This window comes from Choloepus didactylus, chromosome 9, assembly GCF_015220235.1.
Source record: "Choloepus didactylus isolate mChoDid1 chromosome 9, mChoDid1.pri, whole genome shotgun sequence".
Lineage (NCBI taxonomy): Eukaryota > Metazoa > Chordata > Mammalia > Pilosa > Megalonychidae > Choloepus > Choloepus didactylus.
The window spans coordinates 95,693,790-95,713,073 of record NC_051315.1 but is presented as its reverse complement, the minus strand read 5'-3'; the positions used below and the strand labels follow the sequence as shown (position 1 = coordinate 95,713,073).

General features: G+C 37.3%; 1 protein-coding gene across 15 annotated transcripts in view; it reads right to left on the bottom strand.

Moving 5' to 3' along the window:
• Positions 1-19,284, bottom strand: part of NBEAL1 (neurobeachin like 1) — a 281,631-nt gene that overhangs the window by 28,757 nt on the left and 233,590 nt on the right. For 14 of the 15 annotated variants that reach the window (XR_005218944.1, XM_037850425.1, XM_037850424.1 and 11 more), the window contains 6 exons: positions 18,866-19,006; positions 13,953-14,083; positions 12,609-12,718; positions 3,008-3,125; positions 1,822-1,919; positions 208-324 (listed from right to left, as the gene is read on the bottom strand). Coding sequence is in view for 14 of the 15 variants with exons in the window: in XM_037850425.1 (XP_037706353.1) it covers positions 208-324; positions 1,822-1,919; positions 3,008-3,125; positions 12,609-12,718; positions 13,953-14,083; positions 18,866-19,006 (715 nt within the window). In the remaining variant the exon portion in view is untranslated. Of the gene's footprint in view, positions 1-207; positions 325-1,821; positions 1,920-3,007; positions 3,126-12,016; positions 12,116-12,608; positions 12,719-13,952; positions 14,084-18,865; positions 19,007-19,284 lie in introns of those variants that run through there. The other variant, XM_037850431.1, reaches the window with a different exon arrangement.

The following is a 19,284-nucleotide window of genomic DNA, read 5'->3' as shown; positions in this document are numbered from 1 at the left end:
GAAGAAGAAGATTGAAAGAGAAGAGAAACAGTTCAGACAACCACTTAGCAGCAAACAAAAGTTTTCAATAAAATTGTTGTAAAATCCAAGAACAGATTATTGTGGTATTATTTACTATTTTGGATTAAATATTATAATCCTCCCCCTTCTGTTAAAGATTAAAATTAACTTCAAGGTATGTATCCACTTGATCAAGTTGGATATTACCTCCACAAAAAATGACTTGAGTTCAGAGAGGTGCTGAAATAGGTTTAAGGTTGAAGTGTCTGTTTTGGTCTGCTTCTGCTCTGCTTCCTCTGCTGATAATCTGGGAGGGTGTGGTTCCTTCAAAATAAATTTAAGGAAAAATAATTCCATAATTATATTAAAATATTTCTCACTATATCCATTCATCTGTACTAGGCTCTAGCTACAGTGAATTAAATACCATGCACAGTTTGATAGCTCCATACCTTCGCTCAGACTATTCCCTAAGGAGAGTTCCTACCAGTGGGTAAGAGATAAAGTGCCTACTTCAAATATGACTATTATGTAAAAACCAATGTTTGAGGCCTTAACTAAACTGTTGATAAAAGCATAATGACAATTATAAAGCTCTGCCTGATAATCGAATTGACGAATGCCTATAAGCTTAGCTACTGTTTCTATAACAGGTATGCAGATTTCAATTCAACAAATATTTACTGCACACTTGTCATATGTAAGAGATACAAAGATGAAGAGAAGATTGCAGCCTTTAAGATAATTATACTTTAGTGAGACAAATGGATATATAATCAACGAACTAGGGCAGGAGGTGTCATAATAAGGACATAAATAAAGGTCCATAAGAATCCAGAGAAGTGATCTAGTTCTAGTCCAACAAGGAGAGCTTAGAGCTAATAATTCAGAGAAACATGGCATGGCAGAAGGGCTTGGGGTTAGATGGTTATGCATCCAAATCCTATCCCAATCACTTTCTGGTCATATAAACTTGGAAAAAAGTATTTAATTTCTGTAAGGCATCGTAGGCTAAGTATTAATTTCTATAAGGCTTGGTTTTGTCATCTGAAAAATGAAGATAATTGGATATTTACTCCAAGGGCTACATAAAGTACTTAACACAGTGCTTGGGATAAGAAAGTCTACTCAATAAATGGTAAATATTATTTCGTAACCTCATTTCTAAATTCATGTGCTAACAAATAATAAAGATCAAGACATCTTTGAAAATTAACATCAGATTAACTCCTATGAGTCCAAAGCTGTAATCAGGACAAAAATTTAACTTCAGATACTACTGCAGGGAAAGAAATACAGTGGTATTTTTAATTTTATTCTATATCGTATATATTCTATAATTTGAGTCTTAGAACTGAGTTTGGGGGCCGTGAAGGCTATGAATGGGCAGATATTAGCTACTAGAAGTCTCATATATGGTTTTAATTGCATATCCTAACTGGTATTCAGTTAAGAGTTCCTTCTCCATTTAAATAAAGGAGAGGGTAAAATTTCACCTGAAAGAGGGCCTTCATTCTTACTTTTCCTGTCTCACAAACAGTAAAATGAGGTGATTGAATGGCTTTGTGAGTAAATATAAATCTTTTTATGATTTACAATAATTGGCTTACATGTGGATTTTAACTGCAATATTTTGTTATTTCAAAACAGGAACAATCATTTAAATTATTTATTTTTAAGTGACATATAATTTTTCCCAAATTCTAGTTGATAATTCTGAAATAAGGTTTTAATTAACAGTAACTAAAAATACACTGGTAGTACTATTCCTTAGCAATTCAATTCTAGAGTTTTAGGCTTTCAAAAACTTAAATGATTTACCTTTAACAGTTGACAAGGTGTTTGCCCAAAATTATTAATCATTCCTTCTAACGCTTTTCTTTCCTTCTCATCTGTTAAGGAGTCCAGATCAACAGCTCCTAAAACCAGGAAAAATAGTGAACTCACTCTAGACTGAAAATAAATCAGGAAGCCACACAATGTAAGAGACTGATCAATGTTTTCAACAAATATTATTCCATTATTTAATTTATAAGAGTATTTCCAAAAGATAATTTTTTAAGCCAGTAAATCTTCCAACATTAATGTGTATAAATATAAATTTCAACCATTGTTTAGAACTAAAATATTTTAAACAATTAACAGTTAACTGATATTATACAAAAGGTTCTCTTGGGAAAATATAAACTTTTCTCAGAGCACCTAATTGTTTTCCTCATCATAGTCAAGCTAAAGTAAGAACAAGCCACGTAAAAATACTGTTATAAGTTCCTATTTACCTAACAAAGGTTGGGAAATATGATATTCTGGTTAACTATATTCAGCTATATCTAATATGGAGTGTCACATGGCTAGTAATCGGCCAAACTAGGTATGTCTGACTTCAAAGTCCATGCTCCTAACCACCAGGCTATACCACCTCTCTATAACTATTGCCTGAATGGATATGGCACTGTAAAAATATGGTTGTCTATTTACCAAAAGTCATATGGGCTCTGCTCAATTTCATATAACTTCACACTATTTGCAATTTTTTGGAACTATTAGCTCTAAAATTAAAAAAAAGAAAGAAAGAATTCTTATATATTTCAAAGTCATCAGAAAAGGTTCTTGATCCTGAGCTACACATTAGAACAATGTCACCTTATTTATCATTGGAAGAACTTATTTGTAATTCTAAAGGCCTTCTTTAAATTGCTAGCTTTTTGCTAACAATTTAATACTGAATGTTTAATGCAGGACCCAATTAAATAGGGCATATATAGATAGGCCGATAAAAAACGTATATGGCACTATTAATCAAATTTATAATTATATTTGCATACATACACTTAAATATATTTTTTTAAAGGCAGCAGGCTCAATCTTTCAAGTAAAAAAAGATCACTAAAACTAATTTTTCAGTATAGTCTGTCTTGTATTAAGCAGTTAGGCCCCAAATACTACGTCTAAATACATATTAAAGTTTCTAACAATATGACACCATAGAAAAAGTAATAGGCTATACCTTCATAACTACAGTAATAGAAAACGTTGAGTGCCTCCACTGCAGCTGGCCCTCTCTGTTTATAGCCAAAAATCAGATCTATCCATTCATGAAGATGAGCAGAAACATACTCAGACTCCTAGAAAAAGAACAAATTTAATAATACAGAATCTTCCAACTAAAATGTAAACATAGGACTTTTTAAAAATTAAGAGCAAATTAAACATTTCCATAGGTATCTTAACAGATAGAAATATAATTCTGTGAAAACCATGCTAAACATTTATTCAGTATCTACTACATATATAGAATATTCTTACCCGCTATTATGCAGATAGTATATTTACTAAGATGTACTATATATGTATTTCTTAATTAATGGGTAAAGAAAATATACAAATAAACAAGAATTCTAATAGCCTAAATAACAAGATTAATGATAACTGTAGAAAGCATCCTCTTGTGAAATTTCCACTGAAATAGTTGTCTAGAAATTCAAGTAAAGGAAATAATACATCCACATTGGTATGGATTAAAGATGGATGTAAATTGCCAACCCCCCCCCCCCACACACACACACCTGCAAGAGGTGGACAGGGTGGTAGACAGAGGCTTTTAGTTCCTTGTGGAACATTGAGGAAACTTATTCTAGACAGGAGAAAAATGGATTCATGTTTTTGCTACATGAAAGATAGAAAGGGCACCTAATAAATTCATGTACCCGGATGTGGAAATTTCCAGGCAAAATGTTTTAAATCGCCAACCTTCTTTGAGCTGCTATGATATAGTGCAGAAAGAGTAAAATGAGTAAAAAAATGAACTGTTGAGTTTTGAAAGCATAATTTAAAGAAAATATAATGCAACCAGGTCTTGCTGGTTTTGAAAATAAAGCTATTTCTCATTCCCAGGATCTCCAGAAAGTTACAGACTCTCAAAAATAAAAATGGCCTTAGGCCATAAATGGCAAGGATCAAATCAGATTTCTGCCAGTCAAGATATTTATTTCAAGAGTGGCTGGAAGATAATTTGTTGAAACCTCATAAAGATTTAAAGTTGTGCCTTAAAGACCCGCTCAGGGTTGGATTTATGATGGCGGCATAGAGAGGAGTGGAAGCTAAGTAGTCCCCTTGGAACAACTGAAAAAAAAACCAGAAACAACTAGTAAATAATCCGGGATAACTGCAGGGGGACAAACGTGACCATCCACTCATCACACGCTAACCTGAATTGGGAGGAATGCCAAGATCACAGCATAAAATCTGTAAGTAAGAACTGCAGATCCAAATCGGGAGACCCCTTCCCCACAGCCCGAGCTAAAAAGCCTTGTGGTGCCAGAGAGAAGCTTTCTCCCAGCAAGCGAATATAGCTCAGCTGAGCTCCAACTGGGGTTTTAATTAGCGAGTGTGAACTGCTCACTATGAGGTATGAATCCCCAACAAGCAGACAGAGACTCTGGGTGATGACTGACCTTGGAGAGCCAGAGGGTCGCCTAGGACTACCTCTGTTCCTTTTTTGACAGTGGAGAAAGCCTTGGCCCTTTTCAGTTCCCAGTTCTGTGACCCAGACAGGGGTGTGGCACAGGCAGAGACAGACCACTGAAATGCTAATGACCTCCCCCTAAGGCATCTATCTTCTCTAAGAGGAAAGGGGTGGGGCCCAGTTCTACTATCTGCCTTTCATTCAGAACTTACACCAGTAAAGAATTATAGGCTAATCTTTGCACCAGGCAGAGAGTGCCCCTGCAGGGCCCGGCGGCCTGTGGCTTCCCTTGAGGGACAACGCGCACTAGTGACGTAGCACAGCCTTCCCTCAGTGAGGTCCTGGAAGATCACAGCTGAGAAGGGAGGCCCGCTCGGAAAACCCAGGGACGCTACATCAATGCCGGTGGTCTGTGGGTCAGTGACAGAGAGGGTCTGGGGCAGAACTGAAATGAAGGCTTAGACTCTTGCAGGGGCCTTGAATCTCTGGGAACACCTGGGAGGTTTGAATATTAAAGCGGCCCTGCCTCCCTGACCACCCAGACACATGCACCACATTCAGGGCGGACAGCTCCAACAACAAACCCAAACTGAGTTCACCAACCGAGCCCCGCAAAAATCATTTTCCCATACACCACAGAGACAAAGTTGGGGAGAACTGCCTTGAGGGGTATAGGTGACTCGCAGATGCCATCTGCTGGTTAGGTGGAGAAAGTGTACGCCACCAACTAGTATTTCTGAAAAAACAGATTGGTAATTTTTTTTTTTTTTTACAACTTGAAAGAACCCTATCAAGCAAAGCAAATGCCAAGAGGCCAAAAACAACAGAAAATCTTAATGCATATGATAAAACCAGATGGTATGGAGAACCCGATCCCAAACACCCAAATCAAAATATCAGAAGAGACACAGTACTTGGCACAATTAATCAAACAATCACAATCGAGGAACAAAAACATGGCACAGGATACAAAAGACATGAAGAAGACCATGGACTAGGATAAAAGGGACATAAAGAAGACCCTAGAAGAGCATAAAGAAGAAATCACAAGATTAAATAAAAAAATAGAAGATCTTATGGAAATAAAAAATTGTTGGCCAAATTAAAAAGACTCTGGATACTCATAATACAAGATTAGAGGAAGTTGAACAATGACTCAGTGTCCTAGAGGTCCACAGAACAGAAAATGAAAGAACAAAAGAAAGAATGGAGAAAAAAATCGAAAAAATTGAAAAGGATCTTAGGGATATGATACATAAAATAAAACATCCAAACTTAAGACTCATTGGTGTCCCAGAAGGGGAAGAGAAGGGTAAAGGTCTAGAAAGAGTATTCAAAGAAATTGTTGGGGAAAACTTCCCAAACCTTCTACACAATATAAATACACAAAGCATAAATGCCCAGCGAACTCCAAATAGAATAAATCCAAATAAACCCACTCCAAGACATATTCTGATCAGACTCTCTAATACTAAAGAGAAGGAGCAAGTTCTGAAAGCAGCAAGAGAAAAGCAAGTCACCACATACAAAGGAAACAACATAAGACTAAGTGGTGACTACTCAGCAGCCACCATGGAGGCGAGAAGGCAGTGGCATGACATATTTAAAATTCTAAGAGAGAAAAATTTCCAACCAAGAATACTTTATCCAGCAAAACTCTCCTTCAAATTTGAGGGAGAGCTTAAAATTTTCACAAACAAACAAATGCTGAGAGAGTTTGCCAATAAAAGACCTGCTCTACTTCAGATACTAAAGGGAGCCCTACCAACAGAGAAACAAAGAAAGGAGAAAGATATAGAGAATTCTAACAGACATATACAGAACCTTACATCCCAAATCACCAGGACACTAAGTTTTCTCTAGTGATAATGGATCTTCCTCCAGAATGGACCATATGCTGGGACATAAAACAAGCCTCAATAAATTAAAAAAAAACAACAACAAAAAAACCCCCCATACAATTGAACATATTCAAAGCACAATCTCTGACCATAATGGAATACAAATAGAAGTCAGTAATTTTTGAATTATAACTCCACTATTTACTTCCTACATGATATAAAATACACAAACTCTAAGGACAAATCAGTGGTTTTGAACTCGATATAAAATATGTAATTTTTGACAAGAACTATATAAAGGTGGGGGAATGGAGGAGTATAGGAACATAGTTTATGTGTCCTATTGAAATTAAGTTGGTATAAAAGAAAAACAAGATTGTTATGGATTTAAGAGTTTAATTTTAAACCCCACAGTAAACACAAAGAAATTATCAGAGAATATGACCATAGAGATGAAAAGTAGAGTATGAGTTAAGAGAAATGGGGGAAGGGGCAATGGGGAGCTAAGAAATGAGTGTAGGGTTGCTGTTTGAGGTGAAGGAAAATTTCTAGTAATGGATGGTGGGAAGGTGATAACATTACAACATTTTAAATGTGATTAATCCCACTAATGGCATGCTAGGGAGGGGGTGGAATGAGAAGATTTAGGCTGTATATATGTTTCCACAATTGAGGAAAAAAAAAAGACAGTCTAAATAGATGACAACTGAATGCCAAGGATGACCCTGGATGGGATCTGAGGATGGAGGACAGGAGGCTCAAAGGGACACAGTTGAGACATAAGGAAAAGGAAATATAGAATGTAAGCTTTGTATCATTGTTGAATCTCTTGTAGTTCTTAGCTGCGCTTAATAGGATTGCATAAAATGATGTTACTGTTCATGGGAATTGTATACGTGAATTATAGTGTTTGTTCAAGGATGTGTGCAGCTAGCTCTCATATGTTCAGAAGACAGAACAATAGATGATGGATGATAGAGAGGGAGGAAGGGAGGGAGGGAGGGAAAGTAATAGCGGTGACAACATGTTAAAGTTAGTGGATCGCGGTATTGGGGGGATCAGGGAATGCTGGAGTTCTGTGTATGGGGTTTGTATTGTTTTTCAACTGTTCCTATAACTTTGAATTTATTTCAAAATAAAATGTATTAAAAAAAAAAAAAAAAGACCCGCTCAACTACAAAATAGAACATCTAAGAATATTTTGGGTGTTTCCCAACAGTAGCCTCCCACTTGGCCCAAAGTAGAGAAGACAGTGTCTTGTGAAGTTATGTGGTATGTATGGCCTTTGTCAAATGGAGTTGATTTATTATTTAATACATAAAAAACACATAAGGTTTAAAAACTAAATGTAACAAGTTACACTGAAAGGGATAGAAATTGTTCAAAAAGAAAAGAGAACTCTGGATTCCAACTTACTATGTCAACAAAAGAAAGATGCTCAGCTGTAAACAATGGTCTTTTTATGGAAAAGGAAAATGATTCAAAATGGAACCCAGGAGTCCAAAGTTAGAACCAGGAGGCGTAAGAACCACTCTTGGAGAGTAGGACTGGGCTCTAAACATGAAAGTGAGGACATGTCCCTCCTGGAATTCAAAATTACTATAAACCAGTGACTTTTGTGTGTCTTCCTTTACTCTTTCTTTTGAATGGGAGTGTCTATTACAGTTGTCCTGTCCTTGTTTTACCACTGTTGTTATGTGGGGGCAGATAAATTGTCTCTTTACTAGCTTCAGCTCCAAAAGGAGCCACACCTGAGGAGTCTCATGCACACATGGACTAGACTTAGATGATGAGATACTGGGCTTCAGGCCTGATACCTTAATGCAGGGGTCAGCAAACTACTGCCTGTGGGCCAAATCTGGCCTGGTGCCAGATATATAGATTAGTAGACCATGGCCACGCCCATTTGTTTTCACATTACAATGGCAGAACTGAGCAGTTATGATATAGACCTATGGGCTACAAAGTCAAAAAGATTTACTTTCTGGCCTTTTATAGAAAAAGGCTGTCCATCTCTGACTTAATGAGATGAGATTTTTGGCAGTCCTGAGAGGAAATGAGTATATTTTGCATGTAGGAGGAATGTAAATAATTTGTGGCCAGAAGGCAGACTGTGTGGTGGATTAAAGACGGCTGCAAATTCTTTGTCTCTCTCCATTGAGAGGTGGGGTTTACTTCCCTCCCTTTGAATCTGTACTGATCCTCCAACTACTTAACATTACAAGGTGGCAGAAGTGAGAAAGGAGAAGCTTCTACTTTTGTACTTTTGGTGATCCCTAAGCTACCATGTAAGAAGTTTGGCTACCCAGCTGGAGAAACCACATGGAGATTAGATATTTTGAGACTACATGGAAAGGGAGAGAAGTCCAGCTGTTCCATCTCTCAATGTGGCCTCCAAATGACTTTAAACCAGGTTCCATATGATTGCAGCTGCATGAGAAAAAACTCTGGCTAGACCAGTAGAAGAACTGTTTATTTAAGATAAGTTTACCCACAGAACTGTTAGAGATAATAAAATGGCTCTAGTTTAAGCCAGTAAATTTTGGGATAGTTTGTTACAGAGCAATATACAACTGAAATGTATACTTCCTATATCTTATTAATACTGAGTGAGAAAGCATGTCTTCCTAAAATCCTGTAACCCACTTCATGTGGTAGATAGTGCAGGAGAAAATTACCTGAGAAGTTCCTGGTTGGCTAACAGGTTACTTTATTTTATATTTTTTTCCAGTTCTTTTTCAGACACAAGGTTATTGCTTACAAATGTTATAATCTAATTCTCCATTTTTAAAACTGACAAAATATGAACTAAAGAAAAGGAATGTTGCCAAGTACTGGACTAATCAGTTTTAGAGCCTGTAACAGGTCAGTTTAGATAGACAACTAAAATGGCTATTGTTCTAGTTTGTTAATGCTGCTGGAATGCAAACCACCAGAAATGGGCTGGCTTTTATAAGGGGGGTTTATTTGGTTACACAGTTACAGTCTTAAGGCCATAAAATGTCCAAAGTAACACATCAGCAATCGGGTACCTTCACTGGAGAATGGCCAATGGTGTCCGGAAAACCTCTGTTAGCTGGGAAGGCACGTGGCTGGTGTCTGTTCCAAAGTTCTGGTTTCAAAACAGCTTTCTCCCAGGACATTCCTCTCTAGGCTGCAGTTCCTCAAAAATGTCACTCTTAGTTGCACTTGGGATATTTGTCCTCTCTCAGCTTCTCCAGAGCAAGAGTCTGCTTTCAATGGCCATCTTCAAAATGTCTCTCATCTGTAGCTCCTGTGCTTTCTTCAGTGTCCCTCTTGGCTGCAGCTCCTCTTCAAAAGCTCACTCTCAGCTGCACTGAGTTCCCTCTGCCTGTCAGCTCATTTATATGGCTCCACTGATCAAGGCCCACCCAATGGGTGGACCAACACTCCATGGAAATTATTTAATCAGGCATCACCCACAGCTGGGTGGGGCGCATTCCAAAGAAACACTCAAAGAAATCTAATCAACACTGATAACGTCTGCCCACACAAGATTACATCAAAGATAACGGCGTTTGGGGGACACGATATATTCAAACTGGCACATTCTACCCCCTGGACCCCAAAATGACATTATCTTTCCATATACAAAATACATTCATCCCACAATAATATCACAGAAACTTAAATCATTTCAGAAACAACAGTTAAGTACAAGATTCCATCAAAATCAATTATAGGCATGGTCGGTCCTAAGGCATAATTCTTTAGCCATGGATCTGTGAACTTAGAACAAGTTATGAGCTTCCAATATACAAAGGAGGGACATTCATAGGATAAACATTCCCATTGCCATAAGGAGAAACTGAAAGGAAAACAGGGTTAACAGGACCAAAACAGTTCCTAAAACCTGCAGGACAAACTCCATTAGATTTCAAAGTCTGAGAGTCATTTACAGAACAACGTTGCATCCTTGGGGCTTGAAAGAGCGGGAGTCTAACCCTTCCTAAGGGCCTTTGTGGCAGCCCTTTCTTCTCCAAACACTTGGGTGAGTGCTCCAACATATCCACACATTGGGGAGACCACCTTCTTGGCCCTACCCTCCTCAAACATCAGGGCAGCTCCTGGATTCCCTTCCATCTCCAGGGTGAATGCTCAACCCCTTCAGAACAGTGTGGTGGCAGCCAGGCTCTCCTCAATTCCCTGGGAATGTGCTCCACCATCTTTGGGGCTTGGGGTGGCAGAATATTTCCTGAGCATCGAGGTGGAAGGCCCACCCTCAACCTCCAGGGCAAACTCACCCTTTCCATGTGTGTGGGCTTCTCCGCTCTCCCAGCCCGAGACCTCTTGACTCCAGACCTCAACCTCCGTGGGTCTGTGTTTGAAGAAATTTTTCCTTCAGTTTGTTCCTTGTCTGTCTCCTCCAGTCCAGACTGGCAAAGGCTCTGTCTATAAAGATCTCACAAAAATTCTGTTGGCTTTGCATGGACACAGGGATCAAAGCCATCAGACAATAGGACTTTCCACAAATCCTTTCTGCTTAATTCCTTTTCCAATCTTGGCTTGTACTGAAATGGCGGCTGGGTTCCGTGTTTGGTTACATCATCACGTTGGGCTGTAGCTTCTGGGATTCCACCCCCTGGAAGCCTGTAATTTTCCAAGCCATCAGCGTCTGGTTTCTTTGAAACCCTGAGTTCAGTTCTAAGTTGATCTCTCTTCGCTAGCATTTTACTATAAGCTGCAAGGGGAAGCCAGGGTACATCCTCCACATGTAGTCTGGAGATCTCCTCAGCTAAGTATTCCAGGTTGTCACTTTCAAATTCTTCCTTCCATCTGACACCAGGACTCAATTTTGCCAAATTCTCTGCCAATTTAAAACAAAGATCACCTCTCTTCCAGTTCGCAACAACACATTCATCATTTCTGTTCAAGGCCTCGTCAGAAGTATCTTTAGAGTCCGTATTTCCACAAACAGTCTCGTCAAAGCAGTTTAGGCCTTTTCTATCAAGCTCCTCACAATTCTTCCAGAATCTTCCCCTTATCCACTTAAAAAGCTGTTCCAATATATTTGGTATTTGCAAACTCAACAGCAAAAGCACCCCACTTCTCTGGTACCAAAATCTGTTCTAGTTTGCTAATGCTGCTGGAATGCAAAACACCAGAGATGGATTGGCTTTTATAAAAGGGGTTTTATTTGCTTGCACAGTTACAGTCTTAAGGCCATAAAGTGTCTGAGGTAGCACATCAGCAATCGGGTACCTTCACCGGGGCAATGGCGTCCAGAAAACCTCTGTTAGCTGAGAAGGCATGTGGCTGGCATCTGCTCCAAAGTTCTGGTTTCAAAATGGCTTTCTCCCAGGATGTTTCTCTCTAGGATGCAGTTCCTCAAAAATGTCACTCTTAGTTGCACTTGGGATATTTGTCCTCTCTCAGCTTCTCCGGAGCAAAAGTCTGCTTTCAACAGCCATCTTCAAACTGTCTCTCATCTGCAGCTCCTGTGCTTTCTTCAAAGTGTCCCTCTTGGCTGTAGCTCCTCTTCAAAATGGTGCTCACAGCTGCACTGAGTTCCCTCTGCCCCTCAGCTCATTTATAAGGCTCCACTGATCAAGGCCCACCCTGAATGGGTGGGGCCATGCTTCCATGGAAATATCTCATCAGAGTTATTACTTACAGTTGGGTGGGGCACATTTCCATGCAAACAACCTAATCCAAATGTTCCAATTTAATCTCCACTAATATGTCTGCCCCACACAAGATTACATCAAAGATAATGGCGTTTGGGGGACACAATATATTCAAACTGGCACAGCTGTTGCAGAAAAAAATTTGGAGCCATCAATATTATCTGCAAGATAGTAACACAGTAATATAGATGTTATATGAACTCTCACTAATCGTTTATTCCAAACAGGAAATTTAGCTAAAAAGTAATTTTTTAAGTGGCAATTAAGATTAGAAACTTAGTGAAATCCTTCAGAAAAAACAAAAATGTATGTGTCTTTATTCAAAACAAATGTGTGAACTGCAAAAATGATCAACTACACCAGCTTGATGACTGGAATAGTTTCATACATAATAGGAAGACATCTCATGAAACAGAAAATATTGAATATTTTTCCATATATTCATGGGCTGTACTATATTCTCACTATATCAGAAGATTCATATCCTCAAAGCAAATGACCATATTCTACTTCCTAAAACTATATATATATAAAAAATAGATTACAAATTAGTTTAGAAAAAGAAATAAATAACAGGTACATTTTATCCAATCTCTGGCAAACACACATCTTTATCTTGTTAATCTATCTAATAACTAGAGACAAAAATCTTACCAGAGCTTTCCTATGTTTATAGATGAAATCTTCAGCTGATTTTGCCCATTTGGGGAGAATGACATCATTTATTAGTTCTCTGGAAGCCTGTAGACGACCTAAATTAAATTCTAAGACACATAAAAGATATGTATAAAATCATTTTAGGCCATTTTAGATCTGAATAAATCAAATAAAATACATATAAATGAGGGTATATTCCTGAGCAAAACAGAAGGCTTTTTTTCTTCTTTAGTTAAGACAGAAAAGAAGAATGAAGTTTCCTTCCTGAACAAAATTTACTCAACAGAAGAAAACAAGAAAAAACAGGAAAAAAAAAAGAAAGAAAAAACAGAAGAAATAATTCTTATTATCAGAATGCAAGTAGTTTTATATTAGTTATTACAAAGTAAATCAGATTACTACTAATTGTTGAGAAAAGTGGGGAAAATTAATACTATGACCCTTATCTTAATCTGAATAAAAATGAAATATTTAATATTCCTCTTATATTAAAAATAAATAACACAATTCTTCTGATAGTTAATTCAAGAAATACAGCTTCTTAGAGTTTTTTAGTGTTACTGATACTTGAAACTCACACACTGAAAAAGTTATATTTGTCTTGTGGAAAAATAATATATATACACCACTATTCAAAGGAGATACTGACATAAATCTAAAAGTATCTCATGGAAAAAGTATTTAGATATCTTTAAAGACTGTATTTAGCTGCATGTTCCTCTACCTCAAAACATAATATGAATTTTCAAATATCCTAATAACTTATACTGTATCATTATTTTCACTTTTTCCTCTTCTCTTATTGCTCTAAATCAGGGGCTATCAAACTTTTTCCATAAAGGGTCAGAGTGCATATTTTTGACTTTGTAAACCATATGATCTCTGTTGCAACTACTTAAACCTGCCATTTTACTGTGAAAGCAGACATAGACCATATGTAAATAAATGGGCTGGCATGTTCCAATAAAACTTTATATACAGGCCTATGGACCTGCAGTTTGCTGACCCCTGGTCTAAATCCTCACCTTTCACTCAGAGTTTTAATCTAAATGGCTACATGGCTGAAATAGCATATGGCAGTTTTTGCTTCTCTAATAAACACTGTACTTTCATAAATTCTCTTACCAATTCAAGTTTGAGTCATTTATCTTAGCTCGCTATAGCAGTTCCCTGGAAGGTATGACTAGTATCCTGGCATCAGTTATGCCCTGTCACTGAGTAGAGCCTAGACAAAAGGAACCTTAAATAACTGTAGGACATCACAAAAATGTCCTCAAAGACATTTACTAGTCTCCTGTGCTGGGACCTGTTGAGTCAAATTCTTGATCTCTTATTTCTTACGATTTTGATTTTCCAAAAATTCTGGGAAATAGAAGAATTCAGGAATGAGCTCCTTCACATCATATGGGTTATCCATTAGAGCTTGCCAGGTAGCGGGGATGGAATGGAATTGTCGATCTGCACAGTCAAACCTGCACGTGGAGATTGGAAGAAAACGGTGAAAGATAGCAACAAGGCAACAACTCCCTTTAGGTTTCCGAGTGATTGGGGCTTCTCTTTCCTTAATCTTCCAATTAATGTCTAAAAACACAATTTGCTCTATGGATGGCAGACTATCTTTCACATTTTGTTGTCAGGAACTAAATACTTTCATTTAAATCACTAGTATTATCTTAATTTAAAAAGTTGAGAATCAAATCTCAGCTAGAAAAAAATTTCAAGTACTTAAATTTAACGTAATCTTAAAGAGATTGTTCAAACAGCATGATTTCTGCTGAGTAAAATCTATTACAGTAAGTAAATGTTATTTGTATATTTTAAAATCTATGGAGTTTAAATACTAGTCTATTATACTATTAATCTATTTATTCATAGAACTATAGGAATGCTGCTATTTAAATCCTTGATACATAAACATCTTCACAAACTATTCTGCCCCAAATCAGAGAGAAATAGCTCTATGGCTAAGGTTTTTATATTTACTCACACATACTATTATTTTTACTTTATTTTTAAGTTCCTTCATGGACAGACGGAGCCTATGATAGTTGGAAGTAGGAGTCATGCTGCAATTTTATTATGCTTTTACTAATCACAAAAAGGATAAACCCCTCTGTTTCATTTCCTTTGATATTGTTTTCCTGGATATTTTTAGTAAGTGAGAGCTTTGAGTCTGAAAAGGCAAGGCTGCGCTCTATGGAATAAAGTGACACTGATGACTGTGGTGCAAATTACTATATGGTGTTGTCATGGGAACATAGGCTCAGGCACAAAAGAGGCCCCTGGCAAAAGTCCACTTGATAGCTTGCATAGTACAAAGGGTCCACAAGAGCAGGGGAAAAGATCCCACGTTGGCTCTTTTCCCTGGGGAGGCCAACTGCTTGGGTCAGTGTCAGTGGATGGCAGCTCCGCATGCCTCTCTTTGCACCGGAGATGAGGGACCAATTGTGGCTGGTCCTCTGGGGAAACAACTGCTTAGCAGCTCCTTATTCCTCTCAATGAGAGACACAAGCTGTGACTGAGTGCTGAGCTTTCATACATTCCAGAGGGAGGAAGCTCTCCCAAGAGCAACTTTGTGCCCTGGCAGGCCGCTGGGAGTGGTTAAGATTTAAAGTCTCCCCTGGTTGTCTGTGGTCTCTCGTGAAACAGAAACATGCAAAACACCTCCTTGTAAACAAGCACAAATAGAAACATAAAAAATACCTGCACACAATCAAGCAAGAGGGGAAAAGGAGGGGGGATAGGTGAGGGCTGGGAAATTTGTGCTCTTGACTTCCCCAACAATGACTAATCTCTCTTTTTATTCCTAATAATTCTTGTCTGAGGTGGAGCTGATAATTTTATATTACTTAACAGAACTTTGAATTTAATTATAGATAGACCTTGGGTCATTTCCAAAGCCTAATGGTGGTGTATCCACATTCAAGGAAAGGTACAGTTTTAATGGGAGAATCTTTTTTTCTTTTTTCTTTTTTTTTGTGGGCAGTGCGGGGTGGTTTTATTGCGATATAATTCACATACCATACAATTTATTCATGTAAAGTGTTCAATTTAATGGTGTTTAGTATATTCACAGAATTGTGCAACCAGCCCTACAGTCCATTTTAGAATATTTTTATAATCCCCAAAAGAAAACTTGTACCTATTAGCAGTCACTCCCCATTCACCTTACCCTCACAGACCTTGGCAACTACTAATCTACTTTTCTGTCTTTATAGGTTTTCCTATTCTGGACATTTCATATAAATGGAATCATACAATACGAGGTTCTTTATGACTGGCTTCTTTCATTTATTATATGTTCTCAAGGTTCATCCATGTTGTAGCATGGATCAGTACTTCATTCCTTTCATTCATTCATGGTCAAACAATATTTCATGGTATGGATATGCCATATTTCATTTATTCATTTATCAGTTGATGGACATTGGGTTGTTACTACTTTTTGGCTATTATGAATAATGGTGCTATAAACATTTATATACAAGCTTCTGTACAGACATGTGTCTTTCAATTATTTGGGTTATGCCTAGGAGTGGAATTGCAAGATCATATTGTAATTCTAAGTTTAACCTATTGAGAACAGCCAGCCTGCTTTCCATAATGGCTGCCAATTTCTTCACATTCTCACTAACACTGGTAATTATCTTTCTGATTACAGCTATACTACACAGAGTATGAAGTGGCACCTCATTGTGGTTTTGATTTGTATTTCCTTGATGACTAGTGATGTTAAGTATCTTTTCATGTATTTATTTGATATTTATATATTTTCTTTGGAAAAATGTCCACTTAAATCCATTGTCCACTTTTAAATTGGGTTTCTTTTTATTATTGAATGGTAAGAGTTCTTTAGATATTCTAGATACAAGTCTCTTATCAGATATATGATTTGCAAATATTTCCTCCCATTGAGTTGGTTATCTTTTCACTTTCTTGATGGTGTCCTTTGAAGCATAAACAGAACTATTTTTGAATTTATTAATTTATTCATGAAATCATTAAAAGCGGAAAAGACCCAGTTATACTTTACTGCATTTTATGGAGAGAAAGCTACATGCTATTGTGATACAGGTAACATTTGGGGATTTGTATTGACCTTGGAGACAAGAATCTCTTTTTCAAAGCCTAGCTTATTGTACTTAAGGTAGGAATAAAAGACCAAGGATAATCATGAGAAACAGAAGTTACAAGGAAAAAGAAAGTAAAATAGGTAATGTCTACATAAGCTTCTTGGGGAAGGCAAATGTACTGTTAAAAAATAAAGCAACATGGAAACAAAATGTGAATAAGTAGGGAACCACCCAGAAGAGACACTGGAAAATAGAGGATTCATGGAGAAGGTTGTTTCTTTAGCATTATTAAGAAAATGCGAAAAACAGGTATTACTCACAGGTAATATGTTAATAAAGTGGTATCAAAGACCTGTTTAAGCTGCTGCTAATAACTGCAAGAGTCCCTCTTTCTATTACTCTTGCTAAATCAATATTTTTAGTAGAACTACATAGGCAATGGTTAGGTGTGAATCTCTGGTAGATGTCTGGGGTCTACTTCTTAATCAGAACTACTTCTAAATACCTGGGAGGTCACTGCAACCAGTAAGAATCTCCAAGATACACTGGGAGAACAGGAAAAAGGAGTCTCCTTAAGGCATTTGCTTAAGTCAGTTTGAGTAACGTATTCTCAAACCAGTTTGGCATAGTCTATCTTTATGTATAGGCTTTTATATGAATCAAAGCCTACCAGAGAAGATTACAAAAAAGACCTGGGATTTTCCAGAGGGTTAAAGAAGGGGAAAATTTCTTCATCCAAGACTTTATCCTTGGCATCCCCACTCTTCCCTGTTTCGTAAATGAAGCGATGAATCTTGTTTAAATTTAGTTTTTAAAAATTACATAATACATTATGAAAAAATTTCACACTACCTAAGTATATAAAGTAAATGTGTAAGTCCCCTATTCCTAGTTTGTCCCTCCAGCTACTACTTTCCAGAGGTGGTCACTTAAAAATTTGGTATATAACATTCCATATGGTCTAGACCTAGGAACACAGAATTAGTCTAGACAGGAAGGAGGATTTTCAGAATGGTAGGAATTTCACTCAATCCTTCTGACTGTCTTTATAGGGCACTGGAATCATTCAATTCTATTCTAACATGCTACTCTTACCGTGGATTATCTGTGAAAGATATGTCAAACTTAGATATTATAAGAGGAAGGAGAAAATATAAGAATGCCTACTCTGCCAGGCCCTGTAGGCAGTTTAATATTTAATCCTTAGAACCATACTTCAGAAAGAGTGTAGATATCTACAGTTAAAGAAAAGGAGGCTTGAAGAGCTTGTCCCTAGTCACACAGCCAAAGAGTGGAAGAGCCAAGATGCAAATCTAGGTTGAAGTTTGTCTTTTTCACTATACTCCAATGGAATTTTCTCTCTTCACTTTTTTTTTTTAACTAGAAATCATGACCTGGCATTAAAATATATTCTTCATCAATATTCTTGGAAATAAAGTTTATAACTTGTAAAAAAAAAAAAAAAAAACCTGGCCCTGTGTTCTAGTTTGTTAATGCTGCTGTTATGAAAATACCAGAAACGGTTTGCCTTTTATAAAGGGGGTTTATTTGGCTCCAAATTTAGTCCAAAGGCCATGAAATTGTCCAAATTAAGGCATCAACACAAGTATACCTTCACCGAAGGAAGGCCAGTGGTACCCAGAAAACCTCTGTTAGCTGGGAAGGCACGTGGCTGGCGTCTGCTGATCCCAGGTTGTGTTCCAGCCCCTCTCTCAGCTCCTGTGCATTCTTCAAAATGTTGCTCTTAACTTCTCTGGACAAAACTCTTGGCTAGCATCTCCAAGTGTCAGCAAAAGTCTGCTTTCAACAGCTGTCTCCAAAAGGTCTCTCACAGCTGCTCTGAGCTCCTTCTGTTTGTGAACTCTTTTACAGGACTCCAGTGATTAAATTAAGACCCACCCTGAATGGGTGGGGTCCATATCTCCATGGAAATAATTTAATCAAACATTTGCCCACAGTTGATTGAGTCACATCTCCATGGAAACACTCAGAAGATTCCAACCTAATCAACACTAATATGCCTGCCCTCACAAGACTGCATTAAAGAATATGGCTTTTTTCTGGGGGATATAATATATACAAACCGGCACACCCTGTTATACAATACATGATGTTAAGGAAAACAGTTTTCAAAAGTAATACAGAGTTGTAAGACAATTATTTTATTTACCCAAAACATACCTTCCACTCTGAAGTTGGATGTGGAGGGTGGTGAACGGTTCTACACGAATAAGATAGTGCATGACGCCAGCAGAATTTGAATAGTGAGTACCATAATGAAACTTATCGATAGTTCCCATAGGATCCTCAAAATTTTCATATCTAAAAAGAAAAACTAAAGTTTTATAACCATTAACAGTAAAATTAAATTGAAGGGACAAAAGCTTGTATTGTATTTCTGAAAACATGGTGTTAAAAAAGTAAGTTCTTATGTTTCATTATCAAACTACATATTCTTACAACATCATCTTATTAAATGAAAAAGTTTTTTCATTAGCAATTTTTCTGAACAACAAAATATCACTAACACTGGGATCTGGAACAGTTCTGTATTACATAATAATACATGCTCACTTTAGAAAAATTAGAAAACACAGGGA